General features: G+C 40.4%; 1 protein-coding gene across 1 annotated transcript in view; it reads left to right on the top strand.

The window, feature by feature from the left end:
- Window positions 1-25196, top strand: part of HCN1 (hyperpolarization activated cyclic nucleotide gated potassium channel 1) — a gene marked incomplete at both ends in the record, with an annotated part of 171775 nt that overhangs the window by 112952 nt on the left and 33627 nt on the right. The window contains one exon of the mRNA XM_081320220.1: window positions 19401-19619. Coding sequence (XP_081176346.1) covers window positions 19401-19619 — 219 coding nt within the window. The remainder of the gene's footprint in view (window positions 1-19400; window positions 19620-25196) is intronic.

The raw sequence follows: 25196 nt of genomic DNA, 5'->3' as shown, positions 1-25196 counted from the left end.
TATTGCTCCAGCTATCCCATGTCATTATTGACAATTCTATTTATCCATTCTAAATTATTTTTATGTGAAATAAATGTTCTCTTCTTAGATATATCTTCTTTGACTTACTTGTATCATTCATTTTCTCTTTTTTCTTAGTTTTCATTTTTGACTATTGTGGTCAGAGTCTCCTACATTTTTCTACCAATCTTTGAAGACATTCAGACATTCTTAGCTGATCAGTTGTGCATTTGCTGACATCCTGCAAGTGTAGGTTTTCAAACAAAATGGTGACATAGCTTCAGAAATGTAATTACCCTAATAAAAATGTAGGTCACCAAGTTGCTGAGTGTTATGTCTTGATCAACCCTATGCTCTTGGTATTCATCTTTTTTGATAGCTCCCTCCCACAAACCTAAAAATACATATTTTTACAGAGTTTTGTAAGCCAGGTGTTCAATGAAAGGAACAAAAGCACTCCCAAATGAGCTAGTCAGAATGAAAGAAAGATTTTGTATTGTGTCATGCAGAGAGTATCATAAAAGACAGTGAAAAGCAATCCCAGTGCAATCACCTTTGAAACTCAGGGAGAACTAGTTGCCTACGTTACATGAATTAACTCTACACATGGTTGTGTAGGAGGGAGTTCCAAAGAAACTACTGGGACTTATTTCCACATAAAATCTTCAAGTCAGAAAAGCAAGCAGACAGTCATCTCCACTAGTACTTAATGATTCCATTTAATATTTGTTCAGTCCTTCTCTACAATTGGCATATTAAAATAGCATACATTTCAATTCAGTTTCACAGTTCTATATTTTGGTGAAAAAGAAACAGTTGTCAAGATTTAACTTGTTTTAATTGAGACCAATTTTGTTTCACCGTTGTACTTAACTCATTCTTGAATGAATTGATATTTTGACTATGATGGATTAAGTTTGCCTTAAAAATATTAAAAGTATTCAAAGATAGTGTAAGGATCCCACAGCTATATTTTAGGGAAAGTCATAGTATTCCTTTAAGATGGAAATACTGTTCATTGTTGTTGTTAGTTGCGAAGTCGTGTCCGACCCATCGCAACCCTATGGACAATGTTCCTCCAGGCCTTCCTGTCCTCTACCATCTTCTGGAGTCCATCTAAGCTCACACCTACTGCTTCAATGACTCCATCCAGCCACCTCATTCTCTGTCGTCCCCTTCTTCTATTGCCCTCAATCTTTCCCAGCATTAGGCTCTTCTCCAGTGAGTCCTTCCTTCTCATTAAGTGGCCAAAGTATTTGAGTTTTAGCTTCAGGATCTGGCCTTCTAAAGAGCAGTCAGGGTTGATCTCCTCTAGGACTGACCGGTTTGATCGCCTTGCAGTCCAAGGAACTCGCAGGAGTCTTCTCCAGCACCATAGTTCAAAGGCTTCAATTCTTTGGCGCTCAGCCTTTCTTATGGTCCAGCTTTCACTGCCATACATTGCAACTGGGAAGACCATAGCCTTGACTATACGCACTTTTGTTGACAGGGTGATGTCTCTGCTTTTTAGTGTGCTGTCTAGATTTGCCATGGCTTTCCTCCCGAGGAGCAAGTGTCTTTTAATTTCTTGGCTACAGTCCCCATCTGCAGTGGTCTTGGAGCCCAGGAAAATAAAATCTGTCACTACCTCCATTTCTTCCCCATCTATTTGCCAGGAATTGAGAGGGCCAGATGCCATGATCTTGGTTTTCTTAATGTTTAGTTTCAACCCAAGTTTTGCACTCTCCTTCTTTACCCGCAACAAGAGGCTCTTTAGCTCTTCTTCACTTTCTGCCATTAGAGTGGTATCATCTGCATATCTTAGGTTGTTGATGTTTCTTCCGGCAATCTTAATTCCAACTTTTGATTCATCTAGCCCTGCCTTTCTCATGATGTGCTCTGCATATAAGTTAAATAGGCAAGGCGACAGTATACAGCCTTGCCGGACTCCTTTCCCAATTTGGAACCAATCAGTGGTTCCGTGTCCAGTTCTCACTGTTGCTTCTTGGCCCGCATATAGATTTCTCAAGAGACAAATAAGATGGTCTGGTATGCCCATCTCTTTAAGGACTTGCCAGAGTTTGTTATGATCCACACAATCAAAGACTTTAGCATAGTCAATGAAGCAGAAGTAGATGTTTTTCTGGAACTCTCTAGCTTTCTCCATGATCCAGCGTATGTTAGCAATTTGATCTCTAGTTCCTCTGCCTCTTCGAAATCCTGCCTGTACTTCTGGTAGTTCTCGATCCACATACTGCTGGAGTCTAGCTTGTAGAATTTTAAGCATAACTTTACTAGCATGAGAGATGAGTTCAATGGTGCGATAGTTTGAACATTCTTTGGCACTGCCTTTCTTTGGAATTGGAATGTAAACTGATCTTTTCCAATCCTGTGGCCACTGTTGAGTTTTCCAAATTTGCTGGCAAATTGAGTGTAGCACTTTTACTGCATCGTCTTTTAAGATTTTGAATAGCTCAGCTGGAATACTGTCACCTCCACTAGCTTTGTTGTTGCTCAGCTTTTCTAAGGCCCACTTCACTTCACATTCTAGGATGTCTGGCTCGAGGTCAGTGACCACCTCATTGTGATTATCTGGGACGTTAAGCTCATTCTTGTATAGTTCTTCTGTGTAATTTTGCCACCTCTTCTTAATCTCTTCTGCCTCTGTTAGGTCCCTGCCATTTTGGTCCTTTATCATGCCCATTTTTGCATAAAACGTTCCTTTCATCTCTCCAATTTTCTTGAAAAGATCTCTGGTCCTCCCTATTCTATTGTTTTCTTCTATTTCTTTGCATTGTTCATTTAAGAAGGCATTCTTATCTCTTCTAGCTATTCTTTGGAATTCTGCATTTAATTGGGCATATCTTTCTTTTTCTCCCTTGCCTTTCGCTTCCCTCCTTTCCTCAGCTATTTGCAAAGCTTCCTCAGATAGCCATTTTGCTTTCTTGCATTTCTTTTTCTTTGGGATGGTTTTGGTTGCTACCTGTTGTACAATGTTGCGAACCTCTGTCCATAGTTCTTCAGGCACTCTGTCTATCAGGTCTAATTCCTTAAATCTATTTGTCACCTCTACTATATATTCAACAGGGATATGATTTAATTCATACCTGACTGGCCTAGCGCTTTTCCATACTTTCTTTAATTTAAGCCTAAACTTTGCAACAAGAAGCTCATGGTCTGAGCCACAGTCAGCTCCTGGTCTTGTTTTTACTGACTGTATAGAGCTTCTCCATCTTTGGCTGCAGAGCATATAGTCAATCTGATTTCTGTGTTGACCGTCTGGTGATGTCCATGTGTAAAGCCGTCTCTTGGGTTGTTGGAAAAGAGTGTTTGCTATGACCATCGTATTCTCTTGACAGAATTCTATCAGCCTGTGCCCTGCTTCATTTTGTACTCCAAGGCCAAACTTGCCTGTTATTCCAGTTATCTTTTGGCTTCCTACTTTAGCATTCCAATCCCCCATGATGATAAGGACATCATTTCTGGGTGTTAGTTCTATAAGGTGCTGTAGGGCTTCATAGAACCGGTCAATTTCATCCTCTTCAGCACCGGTGGTTGGGGCATAGACTTGGACTACTGTGATATTGAATGGTTTGCCTTGGATTCGAACTGAGATCATTCTGTCATTTTGAGGATTTTATCCCAGTATTGCTTTTCCTATTTTTTTATTGACTATGAAGGCTACTCCATTTCTTCTGAGGGATTCTTGCCTGCAGTAGTATACCTGATGGTCATCTGAATTAAATTCACCCATTCCTGTCCATTTTAGTTCGCTGATACCTAAGATGTCAATGTTTAGTCTTGTCATCTCTTGTTTGACCACGTCCAGCTTTCCTTGATTCATGGATCTTACATTCCAGGTTCCTATGGAGAAAAAATCTTTACAGCATTGGACTTTCCTTTCACCACCAGACATATCCACAGCTGAGCGTCCTTTCGGCTTTGGCCCAGTCGCTTCATTCTTTCTGGCGCTACTAGTACTAGCCCTCTGCTCTTCCCCAGTAGCATATTGGACGCCTTCCGACCTGAGGGGCTCATCTTCCAGCGTCATATCATTTTGCCTTTTAGTACTGTCCATAGGGTTTTCATGGCAAAGATACTGGAGTGGGTTGCCATTTCCTTCTCCAGTTCATACTTAGGATGAAATAAAAGGAACCAAAACAATCTAACTCACTTCCATTGAAATATTTATACATATAAGACTCAGAAGAGAACTTTATATTTATTTGCTTGTTTATTAAAATCATTTGCAATTAGCTCTTCACTCTGAAAGCCTTGGATGTGTAGAATTGAACATATGTCACTAAATGTTATCAATACAACTCTTCAATCCTCTTTTAACATAAGTGAACTTTTATCTTAATGTGGTATTTTTTCTAATATTGTATTCACTGCTAGTATAAGGCTAAATTATGAATACTTTTTAAAAATCAATAATAGCAGAACAATTTGCCATAATCCTCTGACATCAGAAGACCCAAACTATCCAGAACCCTGGAGTGTAGAAAGAAAGAAAGGTCAACATTTCCATTTCTCACCCCTTTCTAAGGCTTTTTTTCTCATAGAACGCTCAGAATGGAGTTCCGGCACCTTATTTGGATGGAACCTTGTAGGGTAGGCAAGGTGGGTTGTGTGACATTTGTGAGTTCCGGCACCTTTTTCTTTTACAAAAAAGCACTGGTCTTACTTAAGTATATCATGTGGGGTTAATTGCTGGAAGGTTGCTTAAGCTGGGAAGCTGGCTAACGGCTCCCAGCTCCTCAGACAACCCATCTCCAGTGCCGCCATTGGCTGCTTCTAGGGCGGCAATAGGTTGCTTTAAACCTATTGGCTGCTGCCTAGAGGCCAGGGTATAAATTGCTGAATTCCCAGCCCTGTTTCCCAGTTCAGTTCCTGCAACCAAATAAAGAATGATTCTTGCTGAATTTACTTGCCTCATCTCGTCAATCAAGCAACGAACCCAGTATCTAACACTGGTGATGAAGGTGGGATCCTGCTCCTCCAACTGAGCTGAAAAGTCACTAGGGGAGAGGCCGAACACACTTGGTGGGAAAGGCAATTCCCCCCTTATGTTCGGCCTAGCACAGCCACGCTAGTGAATACGTGCCCAAAGGACCAGTCCCTGGGCAACAGAGGAGCAGGACAAGATGACAACGAGCCCCAGCCGCAAAGACCAGCCAAAATGGCAAAGGTAGGAAAGCTGGAAGAATTTGATATAGCTCACCCGGAAAGATGGTCTTCGTATCTATCCAGGGTCGAGAACTATCTACGCACGAATCAAGTGCCATTGCTAAGCACATTGTGCTTTAGATTGTAAGCCACCCTGAGTCTTCGGAGAAGGGCGGGATATAAATGGGATTAAAAAAAAAGTTGCCGAGGATGGCCTGAACGCCCCTACGCTCCTGTGTGTGTGTGGCCCAGCCACGTTTGACATCGCTGAGAACTTGTTCGCGCCAATGCCATTGGAGTCCGTAACATTCATGGACTTGAAGAAATGGCTCGGAGACCACTTCCAGCCCAAGCTGTCGGTAATCGCTTGGCGCCATGCATTCGAGCAGAGGGTTCAGCAACCAGGTGAAACAGCATCTGAATTCATCGTGGCGTTGAGGAAGGCCACACGCCTTTGCCAGTTCTCTGACGTCGAGGAGAGGCTACGAGACTGGCTTGTCTGCGGTCTCCGGAATCGAGAGTTACAGCAAAAACTCTTCGCCAAAGAGACACTGTCGTTCCCAGACACGCTGAAAGAGATCATGGCAGACGAAGCCGCCAGCGTAGCTGTATGAGCCATGTGGTCCACCAAAACAGCACAGCACGAGGAAGCCATCCATGAGGATGCCAAACACGTGGAAGATCCAGAAGACAACACAGAAGTCAACAAGCTACAAAGACACAATGACCAACAGCATCACAACAAGAAGCAACAAGGGGCAACTTACAAGGCAGATCCCTTCCTTAGGTACCCAGGATGTGGCGGCCGCCACCAACGCATGGACTGTAGGTTCCGGACAGCCACGTGTCGTGCCTGCGGAAAGACAGGCCACATCGCGTCCATCTGCAGAGGTCACCAAAGGGACCGGCAATTGAATTGCCAGTCGGGCATTCTGACGAGGAGAGGTACTGGGGCCCTGGGACAGTATAGTGTAGGGTTTTGCTCCAGCCACAGAAGTATTTGCCGCATGGGAGCTTGCTGCCCTATTAAGCCGAAGTTTAGACTGCAGGTGGAGCTGCAAGGGGTCCCTGCAAGATAGAGCTGGACACGGGCTCAGCCGTATCCATTATTTTACTTGAGACATTTAATTTCATCTGCAATCGCAGCAAGAGATGGGCCAAGCTGAGGCCATCTGACATTGTACTAATCGACTTCCAGAATGCTAGAGCCACAGACAAGGGTGAGGCCACTTTAGCCATTAAATTTAAGGGGTTTTCTGGCACCTGGACATTGTTGTAGAAGGAGGTCAGCTAATGAGCCTGATCGGGCTCGACTGGTTTGATGCACTAGGCATCCAAGTAACCGGAATCAGCCAGACGCAAGTCGCAAGTCTAGCAACAGTATGTGAGGAATCCGCAGATGTGTTTGACTCAGCTCTGGGGACGTACATGGGTCCACCAATAACATTTAAACTAGATCCTACTGTAGTGCTGGTCAGGATTAAACGTCATAGGGTGCCATTTGCTTTTAAACACAAAATAAATGCTGTTAGATAAACTTGTAGAACAGGGAGTACTTCAGCCAGTAGTTGGGGGTGAATGGGAGACCCCACTCGTAACGCCACTAAAAGCCAATGGGGAGGTCCGAATCTATGATGATTACAAATGCACAATTAATCGTGCACTCAAACAGCATGCATACCCAGTACCAGTAGTAAGCCACAGCCTAGCATCCTTGCAAGGTGGTACAAATTTTGCAAAATTAGACTTGGCTCAGGCCTACCAACAGCTTTCTGTTGACAAGGCCACAGCCACAGCACAGACAATTGTAACCCACAGAGGGTCATTTAAAGTAAAACGCCTGCAATTCGGAGTCAGCATAGCCCCCAGCATTTTTCAAGGCATTATGGAGTGGACGCTCAAGGGCATTCCGGGGCTTTGCCCCTATTTTGATGATGTGCTCATCGCCGGTGAGTCCACTGAGGTGCTAGCAAGGAGAGTCAGAGCCGTCCTTCAAAGGCTGTGTGATGCAGGCCTCAAGCTCAAAAAGAATAAGTGTAGTATTGGAGTCCCTTCAACTGAGTTCTTGGGTTACTGTATAGATGCTGATGGCATCCACTCCACTGAGTCTAAAGTAAAAGCCATTCAGATGGCACCCAGCCCCAAAATGAAAGGAGAGCTTCAGGCATTCCTAGGCCTCCTAAATTTTTACCATGTGTTCCTTCCTAACAAGGCCACAGTGGCAGAGTCGTTACACCAGCTCTTAGACAAAAATACTGTGTGGAAGTGGACTAGTGTTCATGAAAGAACTTTTCAGGAATTGAAGTCTCTACTGTCTGTCAGTTCCACGATCACTCACTTTAAGGAATCGATGCCAGTTTGCCTTGCATGTGACGCATCCCCATATGGGATGGGGGCTGTCCTAGGTCACTTGGAGAGCAATGGGACTCAAGTTCCAATTGCCTTTTATTCCAGGACACTGTCTTCCACAGAGTGTAATTACGCACAAATTGATAAGGAGGCATTGGCCATAGTATCTGGAGTAAAAAAATTCCACGACTACTTGTATGGTAGGGTCTTCATGGTCTTCACAGACCATAAACCGCTCCTGGGGTTATTCACTACAGACAGACAGACACTCCACATCTTATCCCCTAGAATGTTGAGATGGTCCATTTTTTATCAGCTTACATCTTTAAGCTAATTCACAAACCCGGCAAGGACATGGGCCATGCAGATGGCCTGAGCAGGCTTCCACTGCCTCAAATCGAGCCAGATCCAGCCCCAGCAGCCCACGTTTTGTCCATTCAGGACCTATCAGAGTTTCCCCTCCATGCGGGGGACATAGCCGCAGAAACAGCGGCAGACAAAACTCTAAGCAGAGTGCTATCTTGGGTCCACACAGGGTGGCTACAAAAAAGCCCTGGCCCAGAGTTCCAGATCTACTTCACTAGGAGACACGAGCTCTCAGCTTATAAGGATTGTATTCGATGGGGGAACAGGGTCATTGTTCCCACTTCATTAAGGGACAGAGTATTGCAATCGCTTCATGAAGGTATTGTTCACATGAAAGCTTTGGCACAAAGCTATTTATGGTGGCCAGGATTAGATAAGCTCAGGTACATGGGTGTTACACATGTCAGCAGTCAAGGCCTGAAATGCCAAATGCTTCCATCCACAGGTGGAAGGAGACACACACACTCTGGTCGAGGATTCATATAGACTTCGCTGGGCCCTTTCAGGTACAGCTCTTTCTTATAGTGGTTGACAGCCACTCTAAATGGCTGGAAGTTATACCAATCACAAATAGGACTACTGCTAGGACCATCCAGGTGCTTAGGAAACTCTTTGCAATGCACAGGCTACCAGACGTCATAGTGTCCGATAATGTGGCCCAATTTACTGCAGCAGAATTTCAGGCTTTCCTGAGGGCAAACCTCATTAGGCATGCGACATTGGCTCCATTTCACCCATCCAGTAATGGTCAAGCCGAACGAATGGTGCGCACCACAAAAAAATCATTGAAGCATATAGTGACTGGAGACTGGCACCACAGACTGGCCGACTTTTTGCTCTGCCAACATTCCACACCAAGCACAGAACCCACTGAGGGGGTTGCAAGTGGGTGACAGGGTGTGGGCCCGGAACTATGTGCATGCGAACTAGTTGGTGCCAAGAAAATCATCAAAACATCAGGCCCCCTCTCATACGAAGTGGGCCTAGAGAGCGGGCGAGTTGTCCATTGCCACATAGATCAGCTTAGAAAGCATTTTCCAGAATGGCCACAAAGCAAGGACTTCATCTCAGGTCCCATCCACAAACCGCAAACCGGCAGCCAGGCCGATCAATCCATATGCTCTGAGGTCCCAAGCAGTCAGAGCAACGGGGAGGTGGTCATAGGGGGGCAAAGCTCAGGAGTGCAACATGAGACCCCTGACAGAGGAGTCAACCAGAACACTACAGCTGCTGTGCTAACTCTGCGGAACGATTGGACTCTGGGGTGGGCCGACCTGAAATGGCCAGCCAGAGAATTCTGAATCAGCCAGACTTACTTGATCTTATGGACCCTGGTCTACCCAGTCCGGCAGCCAAGCTGGTAGGCCAGGGAGTGCCTGGCTCTCCCAGGAGTTCCACAAGGGTTCGCAAACCTCCTGCATATTTACAAGATTTTGTTCCAAAATAACTGAGCTATAATGTTGTATGTGTCATTGATTGATGCTAGCCAGGAGAGCCTCTGTATTAGCAAGTATGGGAAAATGTGTATGCTTGCATACTACTTTTGAATCTCTCTAAAACTTGTAATTGCTGTAATCATTCCTTTGTTGTTATAATGTGTGTACATTCTAGGGGGGAGAGGTGTAATGTATTGGGCTTAGTCTTATTTAAGAATATCATGTGGGGTTAATTGCTGGAAGGTTGCTTAAGCAGGGAAGCTGGCTAATGGCTTCCAGCTCCTCAGACAACCTGTCTCCAGCGCTGCCATTGGCTGCTTCTAGGGTGGCAATAGGTTGCTTTAAACCTATTGGCCACCGCCTAGAGGCCAGGGCATAAATTGCTGCATTCACAGCCCTGTTTCTCAGTTCAGTTCCTGCACACGAATAAAGAATGATTCTTGCTGAACTCACTCGCCTCATCTCGTCAATCAAGCAACAAACCCTGTATCTAACACTGTCCATTCATAGTAATTGGAAAAGTTGTCTATATTAACTGCAGACTTAATAGCAATAGCAATAACACTTAGATTTATATACCACTTCATAGCTCTCTCTGAGCAATTTAAAGAGTCAGCCCAGTTGCCTTTTGAAAAATAATGATGTGATGGTGGTGTTGCTGATCAGAGGAACTAATAAAGTATTTAAATGTCTTGCAATGTTGTAGAGGACTGAGTTGGTGTTCAGTCTGAGTGGAGCTCTGTTTGTGGATGTTAACTTGTTTTCTATTCAAAAGGAAGGTTTAAAATGAAAACAGAATGAATAAGGAAAATGTTAAAACAATGCAGCTGTGTTTGAGCTTGATAATTTTGGACTTGTCCTTTTGAATAATTCATTATTTTCATCAAATTCACTGCAGTTCTATTTCAGAAGACATTGGGTGGCATGCAGTAACTGGGGAACTGCTTTATATAGTATTGTTGTTTTAAGAATACCTTAGTCCTAAGAAAGCAGTTTAAAAACTAAACATTAATAGATAAAATAATAGCTATTAATAACATATTTGAAATAAAATAAGAAAATTACATTAAGAATGGGAAAATGAAGTAAACAAAATTACCATTGTTAGCAATATTCCAGTATAACCTATGGGTGGGAGATATTAACACTTGAGTCTTTTGATGCTATTGATGGTAATAACTCTTTTTTTGGCAGTCAGTTTGCTGTAGTGCACAAGGCATCAGGTTAAAAACTAGGAGACCGTGAGTTCTAGTCCTACCGTTTGAGCATAATGCCAGTTGGGAGTCTTGAGTAAGTCACTTTCAGTCAGCTGTAGGAAGATGGCAATGGCAAACTACATCTGAAAAACTTTGCTAAGGAAACTGTAGGTACTGTCCAGACAGTCTCCAATTGAACAGAAGGAGAAAAAAGTCTTTTATAAGGAAATCTGAAGAACCAAACCCTCCAGATATTATTGAACTATACCTCCAATCATCTTTAGGTTTGGGACATGCGAGTTGGATCTGGACTTTTTTAATGGTATGTGAGAATAACCTTGGGAGAAAGGGTAAAGAGATGCTTCTTGGACAACAGTAAGATAAGAGGGAGCATAGTCCAAAGCTGCATGGTGGGCAGAACAAGAGGCTCGAGAGGAACGCTTCTTATGTTACTGAGCTGTGAAGCAGGAGAATTGTATGTTCAGACTTGCAGGATTCTCTTAAGATAGCCTTACAATAAATTAGAATTAGCTTATCTGGTCATGTTTCATTGTCTTCTTAGAAGATCATGTAGTAGCCGTGACCAGGGGGGCTTTCGCACAGGTTCGCCTGGTGCGGCAGTTGCAGCCCTACCTAGACCGGGATGCCCTGTGTACGGTCACTCATGCGCTCGTGACCTCTCGTCTTGACTATTGCAATGCTCTCTACATGGGGCTTCCCTTGAAGACCACTCGGAGGCTCCAACTGGTACAGAATGCGGCCGCGAGAGTTGTCTTGGGAGTTTCCCGGTACTCCCATGTTACACCTTTGCTCCGCGAGCTGCATTGGTTACCAGTTGTCTTCCGGGTGAGGTTCAAGGTCTTAGTGGTGGTTTTTAAGTCCTTACATGGCATGGGTCCGGAATACCTCGGGGACCACCTGCTGCCGGCGTCAACTCCCCTCCGCCCCATGCGTTCCCACAGAGAGGGCCTCCTCAGGGTGCCTCCAGTCAGAGAATGTCGGCTGGTGGCCCCCAGGGGGAGGGCCTTCTCTGTGGGCGCTCCGGCTTTGTGGAACCAGCTGCCGGTTGAGCTCCGGATGGCACCGGATCTCCGCTCCTTCCGGCGCGGGTTAAAGACCCATTTATTTGAACAAGCTGGCCTGGCCTGATGGGGAATCACTTAGGGTTTTAATATTTATATATATATATTATTGTTTTTATTGTGGGCAATAATTTAATTCTTTTTTAACTTTTGTACTTTTGTAGTTTTAAGATATGCCCTGTTCACCGCCCTGAGTCCTTCGGGAGAAGGGCGGTATAAAAATTTAATTAAATAAATAAATGTCTGGTCTACCTAAGGCTGATGGCTCTAACAGCATAGAAGCTTATATTGGTTCTCTTCATGTTGTAAAAAATTGAATTGGAATTTTCTGAAAGTCTTAATAACAGCTTAAGATTCCATAAATTAGATTTCATCATCTAATGTTTGCATTGTTCTTTTTTTTCTTTCTAATGTTTTACTGCAAATGCAGTGTCTGATTTTTTTCTGGATCGACCAAATGTTGACCCATTGGCTGTGATAGGAATTGAGCCTGATATCATGTGCTAAAAGAGAATTGCAAGGAGTTGAACTGAAAGATGTGAATGAAGGAAAGTACTAGGCCAAACAGTCTAATTTTAGACAGAAGCCAACTAAGGTTTTGAGGGATATGTCAATGGGCCAATACTTCTAAAAATGGAAAAGAACAGGACAAAACTTGAACAGCGTCATGTCAGAAACTGAATTAATTAAACTGACTGAATACAGTTTCTTTTCTTTTCTCACATTAAAAATTAATTTTGGCAGTGACTTCGATAGGGTTTGTGGTAGCAACATAATTCCCAGGACAAAACATCATAGAGGAAGCCAGAGAACAAGACAAATTATCAAGAAGAGGGTGAAGACTGTGATTATTATTTTTAATGAAAGTCCTAGCTCATAGTAACAGTGAAGTGGTCATATTTTTGTGAGGATAGTTTGTATTTCTAATTATAATTAAAAGTTGTCTTTCAGCTGACAAAGATCTTTTGTTGAAGGTCACAACTGATAAAGGAGAATATTTGTAGCTCAGGATTGAAATGAGGAGTCCTTGCTCTCTCTGAGCTTGGTTGTTTTCTTTGAGATATTTCATTACCCAAACTAGGTAACATCAGTGCTAGTAAGGAGTGGGCTCTGCTCTCATTTTATATTCCATTGTTCAGTATATGTCATAAGTTCAATGGTTTCAGTCAGAAGAAGGCACCACTGAATTCAGTTGGGCTTTATTTTGATGTAGCTATGAATAGAACTGCAAAACCTGCCCTGAAAATTTCATTAATGATCTGTTTCTTTACTGGTTCTTTAATCATCAGATTTATTATGTTTTATAGTCAATAAATACAAGAAAGTAGCATGTTTTTCTACCCATACCCACCAATTTATATCTCTTTAAGCCTTTTACGGTTGATTTTCTCTATCTCCATACGAACATTAAAATAGGTTTATTAAGTTACGTGCAGCTTTTCTCCTTCCCCTGTGCTACTAGAACCCATGTTTAGCTAATGAAAGTAAATAGGCAAGATAATGGACAAGAAATAATATGTATTCACACAAGTAGCTTTTGATTAGAATTAGACAAATCAGTAAAGGATTTCTCAGTGTCTATTGGCCAAAGAGCCTTGGTGGAGCAGTGGGCTAATGCCTCCTTAAGTAACACCAGCTGCCTGCAATTAGTGCAGGTTCGCATCCCACCAGGCTCAAGGTTGACTCAGCCTTCCATCCTTCCAAGGTAGGTAAAATGAGGACCCAGATTGTTGGGGGCAATTAAGCTGACTTTGTAATAATGCCGCTGGGGTGTGTGTGAAAGCCCTAATAAGCAGGCATATACATAGAATGAAGGCTACTGCTAAGCTTGTAAGCCGCCCTGAGTCTTCGGAGAAGGGCGGGATATAAATGGAATTAAAATAAAAAATAAAAAATAGTAGCTTCACATTATATATTTCTCATTTCATTGTGAACACTTTTTAATATAATAATAGCAAGAGAGGTTTATACTCTTGATGTCTTTCACACAAGCTTCCCATGAGGATCTAATTTTCCATAGCACATTGGTTGCTGAATTAGAGAATCTTTAGATCAAACCCAGCTACATAGATGTTTCCTCCTTTTCTTCTCTCGATCTTCTTTTGCTCTCTTCTCCCTTAACACTTAAATAGTAAAATAAGTACCGGGATCAAAGGATGTATAATGTACTTTCTCTTGTGTTTAATTTATGTCATTCTGAGTAGCTTCATAAGAACTATTTGATATCATCAGTATGATTATTTGATCCACTAGTTCAAACTTTGATATTTAAAATTCAAATCTTATTGGAATAAATTCTTAGGGGGCTGAAATTTAAAATTTAAATTTAAAATTCTATAAAGATTATTGTTATGATTATTGTTCATTCTTTAAATTGTTTTTACATTGTGTTTTTATGGTGGCTTATTTGGTTCTTTAAGGGACACGGTGGCTCAGTGGATTAGGACGCTGAGCTGGTCGATCAGATTGTCGACAGTTTGGCAGGTCGAATCCCGAGTGCCGCATAGCAGAGTGAGTGCCTGTTACTTGTCCCAGCTTCTGCCAACCTAGCAGTTTGAAAGCACGTAAAAATGCAAGTAGAAAAATAGGGACCACTACGGTGGGAAGGTAACAGCGTTCCATGCGCCTTTGGTGTCTAGTCATGCCGGCCACATGACCATGGAGATGTCCTTGGACAAGCGCTGGCTCTTCGGCTTTGAAACGGAGATGAGCACCATCCCCTAGAGTCGGAAACGACTAGCACGCATGTGCGGGGGAACCTTTACCTTTACCTTTTACAGAGGTTTTACAGGGCTGTAAAGAGAGGGCTTTGGTTGTTTGTCTGTTTTAATTAATGCCCAGCTAGATGGATGTATCTAGTAATTTTGGTTTAATGTGAAAATAAAAATTATAAGAAAAGTTAAGGAGGCTCAAACCTGGTTAGTACTTACAAGGGAAATCACCAGAATTGTAGTCTAGATTGGGAAGTAGAAAAATTTCCATAATATTGATGTGTCTGTTTTTTATTTGCCAGTATTAATTAAGTAATCAACAAATTAATTTTTATACTGCCTTTATTATTTTTATAAATAACTGAAGGCAGCAAACATATTCTTTTCTCCTCCAATATCTCCACAATAACAACCATGTGAGTAGGTTGTGTTGAACGAGAATGATTGGCTCAAGGTCACCCAGCTGGTTTTCATGCCTAATTCTTGAGAAAACAGAAGAAAAAATATTATGTTTACAGTCATATAACATAAATTAATACATGAATTAAATCTGATATTTAAAAATAGATATTTTTATAGCTTGATACTCTAAATAATTATGTAGTGTATTTATGAAATACAGGAGCCAGAAATTTCTCTTTATCCCCTTTCAGCTAGTTTTTGGTTGTTTTGAGCTAAACCTGTAAAAAGATCATTTTGTTTACAAATGCTGGAAATAGCATGAGTTTGCCAGTGTACAACAAATTTATTTATTTATTTATTTATTTGATTTGTATACCGCCCTTCTCCCGAAGGACTCAGGGCGGTGAACAGGGACATAAAAACCAAAGTACCCAAAATACAGAAATTAAAAACAAATTAAACCCTAGTGCCCAAATGCAGAAAATAAATTACATTAAAACAATAATTAAAACAAAACCCATCAGACCAGGCCCGCTTGTTCAAACAAATAGGTTTTTAGGTCGCGTCGGAAGGAGCGAAGGTCGGGAGCCATCCGGAGCTCAACCGGTAAACGGTTCCACAGGTCAGGCGCACCCACAGAGAACGCCCTCCCCCTGGGGGTCACCAGACGGCATTCTCCGAACGGCGGCACCCTGAGGAGGCCCTCTCTGTGGGAACGCACTGGGCGGAGGTGTTCTGTACCAGCCTGCTACCGGCCCTGCAGAAAAGGCAACCCCTTTACAAACGGCAATAGGCTGGAAGTACGTCTGCCAAATTTATGACTACAAAAAACAAACAAGACACGAACCAAGATACAGGAGCTTTGAAACACTATCTGAGCGGTTGCTTTCAGCAAACCAGCCCTCCCCCACACATTCCCTTTATAAAGAGTTCAGGGCATGGCCTCTCTCTGCCTCCTTCCGAGAAGCCCCACAGCCTTCCTCTGTTTACTCCTACTTGAATGCCTCCTGCGTCGGGCATCCTTGAACAGGGCCAGCTGTGGGTCATCTTCATCCACACTGTCAGGCTCACATAGCTGGGTCTCCATGGTGACCAAGTGGGAGGGGCCTGCATGAGGGCTATCATCAGCAAGATCTTCAACACCCCCCTCATCCTCTGAGTCGTCTGACCCAACTGCCGAACCCACAGGCTGACCCTGAATCACAACAGGAGGGAACAAATGAACAGTCTAAGTATTTTAGGCTCAAAATATCCCAAGAACTGCTATACAGTAAATCTGCTTTCTGTTTTCAGCATAGCAGAAGCATCTGCTTTGAAGCAATAGCAATTTTGCAGATCTTTGCTACCAGATTGTAGCAGCTGGAGCTATCCAGCTGTAACAAAGAGCTGAAGGAAAGAAACGATAGCCTCAGTTAGGCAACAACCTTCAACCTTGAAAGCCAATTTGCCTTTGAATGTCAAAGTATGGGTGAATGGTGATAATGAATAAAGCTGCCATGTTGCAATAGAATTGATCTCTTAACAATGGGAGACTTCCCTAGGAGTAACCTCACCCAACTCAAGTTAAATACTGTTGTATAACTACAGATACTGTTAACGTGTACTGTAGTATATGTGCAGGTTTTTTCCTCTCCTTTTAGGAAGAACCAACTTGACCATGGTTAATCCATGATGATTATCCATACCTTCTCTGAACCAGGCATATAAAACAATACCTGAATCAAGATTCATAAATTTGTTGAAGCCTGGAACTAACTGATCTTTGTCATAAATAAGATGGATTGAACTGAACTGACAAGAAGCACCATGGAAGTGTTGTATTCTTGGCCCTGCTAGCTGGGTGACTTAAAAGGATGCATCTTTCTGACTAAAAAGAGTACAACACACCTTTAAACATAGAACAGGGCTGTATTTAAATAGAGTTTGCCAAAGAATACTTCTAAATTAAGGCTTAGACTTGGTAGACTAATTGCAAATAATCAGTGATCACTGCTTTTTACAAATGTGAAGTTTTTTTGGTACCCTCAGGCTTGATTATATAATCAATCCTCGGATAAACAGCTTTGGTATTTGTCACAATTACTGTCTTTAATAGTTTATTTCTCTCCTTGGATTAATGTTTCTCTGTTTAATTCAGTTAAAATGGATTACTACTAATCTGAAGGCAGTGATAAGTATTTATAGTGTATTGTTTTTCTCCTTTGAGAAAAAAGTAGGATTTTGAGTAACGAAGTATTTTTTTAATTTATTAATGTTTCAGAAGCTTTTAAAACTTATTAATTCTAAGAAAAATGTCCAATAATCCTGGTTATGAAAATAGACATAATATATTGCATGCAGTCCATGCTGTTTTCATGCTCAGGTCTTATATTCATATTTGAACCCATGCAATCAAATATAAATTTGGTTTTAATGACCTCATTTCCCTTAAAAATAATTCTTCCTTTGTGAACTATTATTAAAAGAAGCATTAAGCAGCTGGAAGAATGTATTTCTAGTTCAGACTTTGCTGATATCAGTAACTAGAATGAACAATTGTACTAGATCTTTAAATTCTCATGATTGATCTTGAGGGTTAAAGAAAAAGGTAAAATAGCATGGAAATATCTATGCTTCTATGTATTCAAACAATGTCATTGCTCCCACTGTGGGGAAAAAAACCTTCCAAAGTATCTCAGTTAAATGCATAGATTTCTATATCTATTGTGGAACTGTAGTTCAGCCTCAGCAACAATCCATAGAAAATATGGAGGCCTTTAGAGGTGTAGAAGGGAGCTCAAAATGCCACCAGGTTGGTAATAAAGGCAGGGGTCTCTATCACTCCGCCATCAACCCCCTCCCAAAAAATGCATTTGTGATATGGCATGCTTAAATGAAGGTTTTGAATAGAGTTTCTGCGCAACCCCCCCCCCCCAAGAATTAACAGCACTGGAATTAAAGGACATAAAATACAATTGGTAAAAAAAAGACAGCACTATCTGAACATTTGGGATTTCAGGATTCCCTTTCAAACATTTTTATTATTATTTTATTTTTCTTATTCATGTGCCTTGAACCAAAGTGAGCATTTCAGGAAAAACTATGATACTTCAAATAGATAAATTATCTTGGATTTGATAAACTTAGGCTATCTAATTTTACTTCATAGATATTTGTGCCCCATGAAAGAATTTTGAATAACTGAAATATGTCTATCAAATTAGAATCCCAGAGCAGGATATATTCCTATAATTTTATGAGTTCTGAACCAAACAGATGTTGTGCGATCAACATTTGCAGTCTATTACCTGAAGAGGCTAGAGGAGAGAAAGCTACAGACAGTTGTTCTAGTTGCATAGTCAGGTTTATCTAAATATTTTAATACATTAGTGTGCATGTGCATGTCTACATGTCTGTATGTGTACAAACACATAAACATACATACATAAACACATACACATGCATGGATGGCACGTACATCCATGTACGTAAGTGTATGAACAAATAATTGTATAATATTTTTTGTAATACATATGTAGCATTTATATTTCATGTATGAAAAGGCATTATATTTTTTTTATTATTAGTTTTATTCATTTATAACATAAAATGTGAAAAAAACAAAAGCAAATAGTAGGGGACAACAGTAGAAAAAAGGAAAACAAAAAAGGTGTGAAGAAAGGGAGGGGAAGAAACAAAAGGCATTGACTTCCAAATCTCTCTGTTGCAGTAAAATCAGATGTTAAAATCAAATCTCAACTTTTTACATTTCTGTAGTAGTATGCATTAGCCATTTCTGTATCGTCAGTCTAATTGGTAAAACCCAAAATCATAATATCATTTTTCCACCTCAAGCACAAAGTCCAGAAGCAGTTTCCAAGTAGAAATAAAAGTACTTATGTTCTTTTCTTTTATCAGCACAGTCAATTTGTCCATCTCTGCTAATTCCATCAGCTTTTGTAACCATTCGTCCATGATAGGAATCGAAGCATCCTTCCACTTTTGTGCACAGAGCAATCTTGCTGCTGTCATCATATATAAAATCAGAGTTCCAATTTTTTTCCCAGTTCTCTTTCCATTAGACCCAGAAGGAAAGTTTCTGGTTTAATCTTTATGTTCACTTTAAGAATTTTCTGCATTAATATATGAATCCTACTCCAATATTTCTTTGCCTTATCACATGTCTACCATAAATGATAAAAAGTTCCTTCTTTACATTTACATTTCCAACATTCATTTGAAATATCTTTAAACATTCTAGATAACTTATCCGGTGTTAAATACCAGCAATACATCATTTTGTAGAAATTTTATTTTAGGTTATAATTTAATGTAAATTTTAAGCCCTTTATCCACATATTCTCCCATTGTTCAAACATCACATTATGCCCAAAATTCCTTGCCCACTGGATCATACAGTGTTTTACATGTTCATTTTCCAAATTCAATTTTATTAATGTTTTATAGAAGTTGGCAATTATAAAGGCATTATAAATTCTGAGAACCTTGAATACTTGCTAGTCATCCTTTGAAGGAGAAGGTTCATGGTGTGTAAATGCCTGATTTGTGATTATATGAATCTCAACCCACTTCTCCAAGATCTTTATTTATTTATGAAAGTTGTAATGCGGAGGTGCTTCGTCTGGGATAAGAAGGCTGTTATTCTCCTAAAGCTATTTTCCTTTGTTCTCAAGCATTTCTTCTGTTCTCCCTTCCCCTCCTCTTTTACAGAATAATTCCTGGGGGAAGCAGTATTCCTACGCACTCTTCAAAGCTATGAGCCATATGCTTTGCATTGGGTATGGAGCCAGAGCCCCTGTGAGCATGTCAGATCTCTGGATAACCATGCTGAGCATGATTGTGGGGGCCACCTGTTATGCCATGTTTGTTGGACATGCCACAGCCCTGATTCAGTCTTTGGATTCATCCCGTCGTCAGTATCAAGAGAAGGTAATGTTTAGCAATGGTACTCTTTTAGTTTCAAATCTTGTTAGCTTTGATGCTTGTCACTGAAGAGAAAACTGATCTCATAGATTCTGTTGACTAAAATATGGCTGTTTGAAGTAGTTAAAATTGCTGATAAATGGAATCATTCATTCAGCGATAAAAGTGAAATTGAAAAATGTCTATAATTTCTTTTCAGATTTTTCTTTGCCCTCCTCAACTAAGCACTAAAATTCACTTTGAATTTGAAATAATGCAGTCTAAAAGACATAATAATTTTGTATTACACTTCAACATGATAGTTGTGTCCAACAGATGCCATTTCCAAAAATTCCCACCTCCATATTTAAGCATCAGCAAGTTGGAGTACTATCTGCATTCTTAGAATGTAAGGGTTAGATCAGGGGTGTCAAACTCAATTTCATTGAGGGCCACATCAGCATTGCAGTTGCCCTCAGGGGGCCGGGTGGGTATGACCTGGGTGGGCGTGGCCTACTGGGTGGGCGTGGCTAGAGTCCGTATGGCCTACTGGCTGGGCATGGCCAGCTCTACATCGTTTGCATCAAGGGTGCCTATGGGGGCCTGGGCAGCAGTGGGACAGATCTGAGGGTCTCTGGCAGAAGGAGGGTCTGGGCCAGGGCCAAGGCAGTGGGGGCCATTCCCTCACTGTTTCCAGGATGGCTTCACGGGCCGCATGAAACCACTTCGCGGGCCGGATCTGGCCCCCGGGCCTTGTGTTTGACATGTCTGGGTTAGATAGTTCTTCAGATAATCCACTCTGATCTATTTAAGGACTCACAAACCAAGGCCAGTACATTTCAACAATTTCCTAGGAATTTTAGATTTTCCCCAAGTTCACTTGAGACTAGTTTCTCAAGATTTGTTGGATAAAGATAGTAAGTGCCCATCATAAGCCACCATGCCAGAAAGAATCTCAGTCTATCTTTTCTTGTGTTTGAAGGATCAGTAAATGAAAGGGAAAGACATATTGGTTTTAACTTATTCTAAATATGTTGTACAAATATAAAAGTAAATTCAATTTAATTGATTTAGGAGGTGTCCCTAGAATGACTCTAGGTAGTTCATAATATGATAAGTAGAATAAAATACAATATAGTTCAGAACAGATAAAACCAACAAAAACAAATAAGATAATAACAAAGTAAGGAACAAGATGATGAAACAGCCAACAACTAAACCAGGGGTGTTCAAACTTGGCCCTTTTATGATTTGTGGACTTCAACTCCCAGAATTCTTCAGCCAGCATGCCTGGCTGAGGATTTCTGGGAATTGAAGTCCACAAGTCATAAAAGGGCCAATTCTGAAGACCCCTGCACTGAACCATTCACAAGGGCCTCTGAGCCTTCTTCTAATGGTGTTCCAGATGTCTCTTCTGGTACTTCATCTCCCAGAGTTCCTCAGTAAAAGAATAGCATATAAAATCAGTTAAGCCAGGATTAAAATAAAATAATTTTAAAATGCAATGTTCTAACTCAAGTAGCATTATATAGTTTTATTATACAGAGAGAGAGAGAGAGAGAGAGAGAGAGAGAGAGAGAGAGAGAGAGAGAGAGAGAGAGAGAGAGAGAGAGAGAGAGCTTTAAAATAAATTGTCATTGAGTCTGCACATGAAAGTAATAGTATAAATAAAATAAATGCTGGATTTCATCAGGTTTTCTTGCTGTGTTGCTGACTTTCAAGGCTTATACAAAATGTCCATTGAGCAATATGCTTGGAGGAAAAAAATCTTTTTTAAACAAGCTATCTTAATAGCCTTATATAGCCATTCCAAAGATTAACTTTTATTTTTCACCCATATTATTATTTACACCAGATTTCCAAGAAATCAACTTTTCTTGGCTAGCAGTAATTCCAAATGTTGCTTCAGAATTGCATATTTAACAGATATAATGTTTGACTGTGTTTTGAGCTATGAAATTCTGAAGTATGCTACTTGGAATAATTATATTAGGATATTAACTAAGCATGTTAAGCATATCAATGTCATTCCAGCTTAAAGTAGTTTTACAGTTAGAAGAACCACACACTTTCATAAGTGGTGTTACATATGAGCCAGTGCTTTTTCCACTGTCTAAGAAAATTAAGGAAGAGGAGAAAATGGTTCTCATTATCTATTTCTTCATCCCATAATAGCTATATTCTGTCTCCCTTTGTCCATTTTCCTGGTAGCCACTGAAGAGTTGTGTTCCCTGTTTGTTTAGCTTCAAATATACATTAAGAACCATTGTCAGGAGAAGAAGGAAGTTACATTTTCTTGTAGAGAGACAGTGCTTATGGAAATATTTATATCAAATTCTTATTTTTTTCAAACTTGTTTTTTTTACCATACAACAGGTGTTCAGGTTTAATTGCATATTTGTACCTGAAGGATTGGGATCAATGCTATCCATGAGGTTTTTTCTAGTTCCTACTTCCTTTCTCTGAAATAGCATTGCCCCCAAGATCGATATGGTCCTGCTAGACAATCAGAGGCTATTAAACCGGTCCATCCCAAAAGGCACCAGAGGTGTATATTTTATGAAGTTATTTCTTCTTTAAGTGGTGACATGTTTGTCATTAATGGATTGTTAATGTTTGTTGGCTAATAAATTATAAATATGGGTATGTAGTTATGATTTATATGGGTTGTTGTAAGTATTTGTTTCTTTCCTTATTTGTTCTTATGCATAGTTTCAATTATGTATTCTCCTAAGAATTGGCAACAATTGGAACGGCTTATAAATTCACAAACAAAGTGGGGAGTCAGGGATTTTAATAGACTTGTTCCCCTCAGTGCCTGCCACGTGCTCCCCCACTGGCCTTTAATGTTATTACAAAAATTATTTTAGTTAAAAATTAATAAATGACTACTAGCAAAATATCTGTCTCTAACATACCGTACATTTCCAATAATGCTTCTGTGGCCAACCTAAGCCTCGGGACATTCTTGACAAAATAATAGCCAATAACAGTCTACTTAGCTAGACAATAGCTAGATTGGAAAGGCAAACATAAATATTGCCATTTTTTAGAACATGCAGATCAGGAGACATGAAATAATATATTAATCCACAATTCAATTGTCATTTTAAAAAATAAGTTAAAAAACAAAATTGGTACTTATTTATTTCTCTGTTCCATGAATCAACGTCATTTTGCATCTTTTGAGTATCTTGCCAACTATGGAAAAACATAGATTTTGTGTGACAGAAAATAGCATCAGCATCAACTATTTATATTGTTGTTCACAGTTTTCATAATCGTGCCATTTTTAAAAAAAAAGATTTCCTGTGATTACTCACAAAAACACTTCTGCTGTAGAAAGCATTGCTTTCTTTAAGCAGAATTAAATTGAAATTATGTTATTTTGCTTTGTAGTTTGTTAAATAGTAGCCAGCAAGAAATCAGAATTGGACCACATCATTCAAGGAGAGGAACTTTTCCCAGATCACTGTCCTACATAAAATTACTGAATTCCATTCCAAATAAAGGGACGTAGTGGCTCAGTGGGTTAGGACGCTGAGCTTGTCGATCAGAAGATCGGCAGTTTGGCAGGTCGAATCCCGAGTGCCGCATAGCAGAGTGAGTGCCTGTTACTCATCCCAGCTTCTGCCAACCTAGCAGTTCAAAAGCACGTAAAAATGCAAGTAGAAAAATAGGGACCACTCTGGTGGGAAGGTAACAGCGTTCCGTGTGCCTTTGGCATCTAGTCATGCTGGCCACATGACCACAGAGACGTCCTCGGACAAATGCTGGCTCTTTGGCTTTGAAACGGAGATGAGCACCGGCCCCTAGAGTTGGAAACGACTAGCACGCATGTGCGGGGGAACCTTTACCTTTATTCCAAATAAAAACTGCTCTTTTGGGGGGGGGAGGGAACTCCAGGAAACTATGAAAGAGAGGGAGGCCTGTTTGGTGTGATCCATAGGGTCATGAGGTGTTTTGAAGACTTTTTGGAAAACCAAGACAGCGGTCAGTCTTCTCAATTCAGCTAGGATTGCCTTTTAAAAATTGGCACAGCTACAGGGAAAGCTTGACTCTGGGATCTCACAAAAGACAAGTCCCTGTTGCTGAACCTCCTTTGATGACCTCAGTGAAACTTGGACTTGGGTAGGTGGGCAGGGGTAACCATGAAGAAAAGCCTGAAGTACCCTGGAGTCATACCATTAGGACTTCAATGTCATTATTATGTGCTTTATCCAGAAAAATACCAGCAGCTAATAAAATGCATATATGGTCTTTTCTGGTTCTTTTTTAGACTGTCTAATGCTGAAGTCTGTGCTGATTAAAATTCAAGTCCAGTCAGAAAGTAATACATAGAATGCATTACATTAGTCAAGCATGGGTGCTATTAATCTTTGTAACAGACAAAAGCATTGCGCCTGGAATTATTTGAGTGCAAAGTACATATATTTTATCATCTAACAAAATGCCTTTCTTTTATGCAGACTGTTTTTAGTTTTACAATCCTCAGCTTGTTACCTTTCTTATGCTTTGGAATTATATCCTCTTAGGGCCAGCAGACCCATCACCTATGCTGGAAGGGAATTATGGCAGTTGTAGTGTAGCTTTCTAATCTGGATTTCTAGCTACCCGAAGAGAAAGAATAGCATTTCCTGAATAGAAACTTCCTGCAAATTAATATAAAATCTCTAAGGAAAGTAAAGAATTGTGCATCTTTGTGCAATACGCAGTTAAATTATGATTTTCAGTTAAATCCTATTGGAATATGACCTGTACGACCCTGATTATAAAGGCATAGGCAAACTGTTCTTTCTTAGATGCAAATATCTCCTCCGCTTGCATTATACATTAATTTTCTCATAGTTTTCTACAGAAAATGCATGGTAAGCTCATTGCTACTGTACCTTCTTTCCAACAAAATGAAATTGCTTGATAGGTAATTTTGTAGAAAACTAAATCTAATAATTTTATCTTCTGGTGCATGGCGTCCAGCTCATTATACAGGCAGATTCTAGATGCAAAAGCTAATTCACATCTCATGTTTCACACATGTCAATACCTATTATGCTGGTTGATATTCTAACATTTTAATTTATATTTCAGGTAAAAGCAGGGGAGTGGTAACAGCTGAATTTACTTACTGTTGTCTCCTGATATAAATATCTAATTTTAATAGTTTCAGACAGCACGGTATAATTAGCAAACATTTAAATAGAGCTTTTTTATTAAAAAAAACACAACCACATGTTTTTCATCAGTTCTCATTCAATTTATTGAAAGAGAACTTCCTTCTATAATTTATTTAGATTTTTATTTTGTATTTATTTTATTTACACACACACACACACACACACACACACACACATGCCCATGTATATATTCTGCTCAATTCTAGCATCCGGGTAGCTGAAATCCAAATGAATCATAAAGTATAAATAATCATAATAAAATAGTGAGCCAGTTTGGTTTAGTGGATAAGGCACCAAGCTAGAAAGCTGGAGACCATGAATGTGTTCCAGTCCTGCTTTAACTACAAAAGCCATTGGATGACTTTGGGCCATTCACTCTTTCTCCGCACAACTCACCTCACAGGGTTCTTGTTGTGGGGGAAATAGGAGG

The sequence above is a fragment of the Vipera berus genome (genome assembly GCF_964194415.1).
Source record: "Vipera berus genome assembly, chromosome: 2".
Taxonomy (NCBI): Eukaryota; Metazoa; Chordata; class Lepidosauria; order Squamata; family Viperidae; genus Vipera; species Vipera berus.
This window is presented reverse-complemented; position numbering and strand designations above follow the sequence as displayed.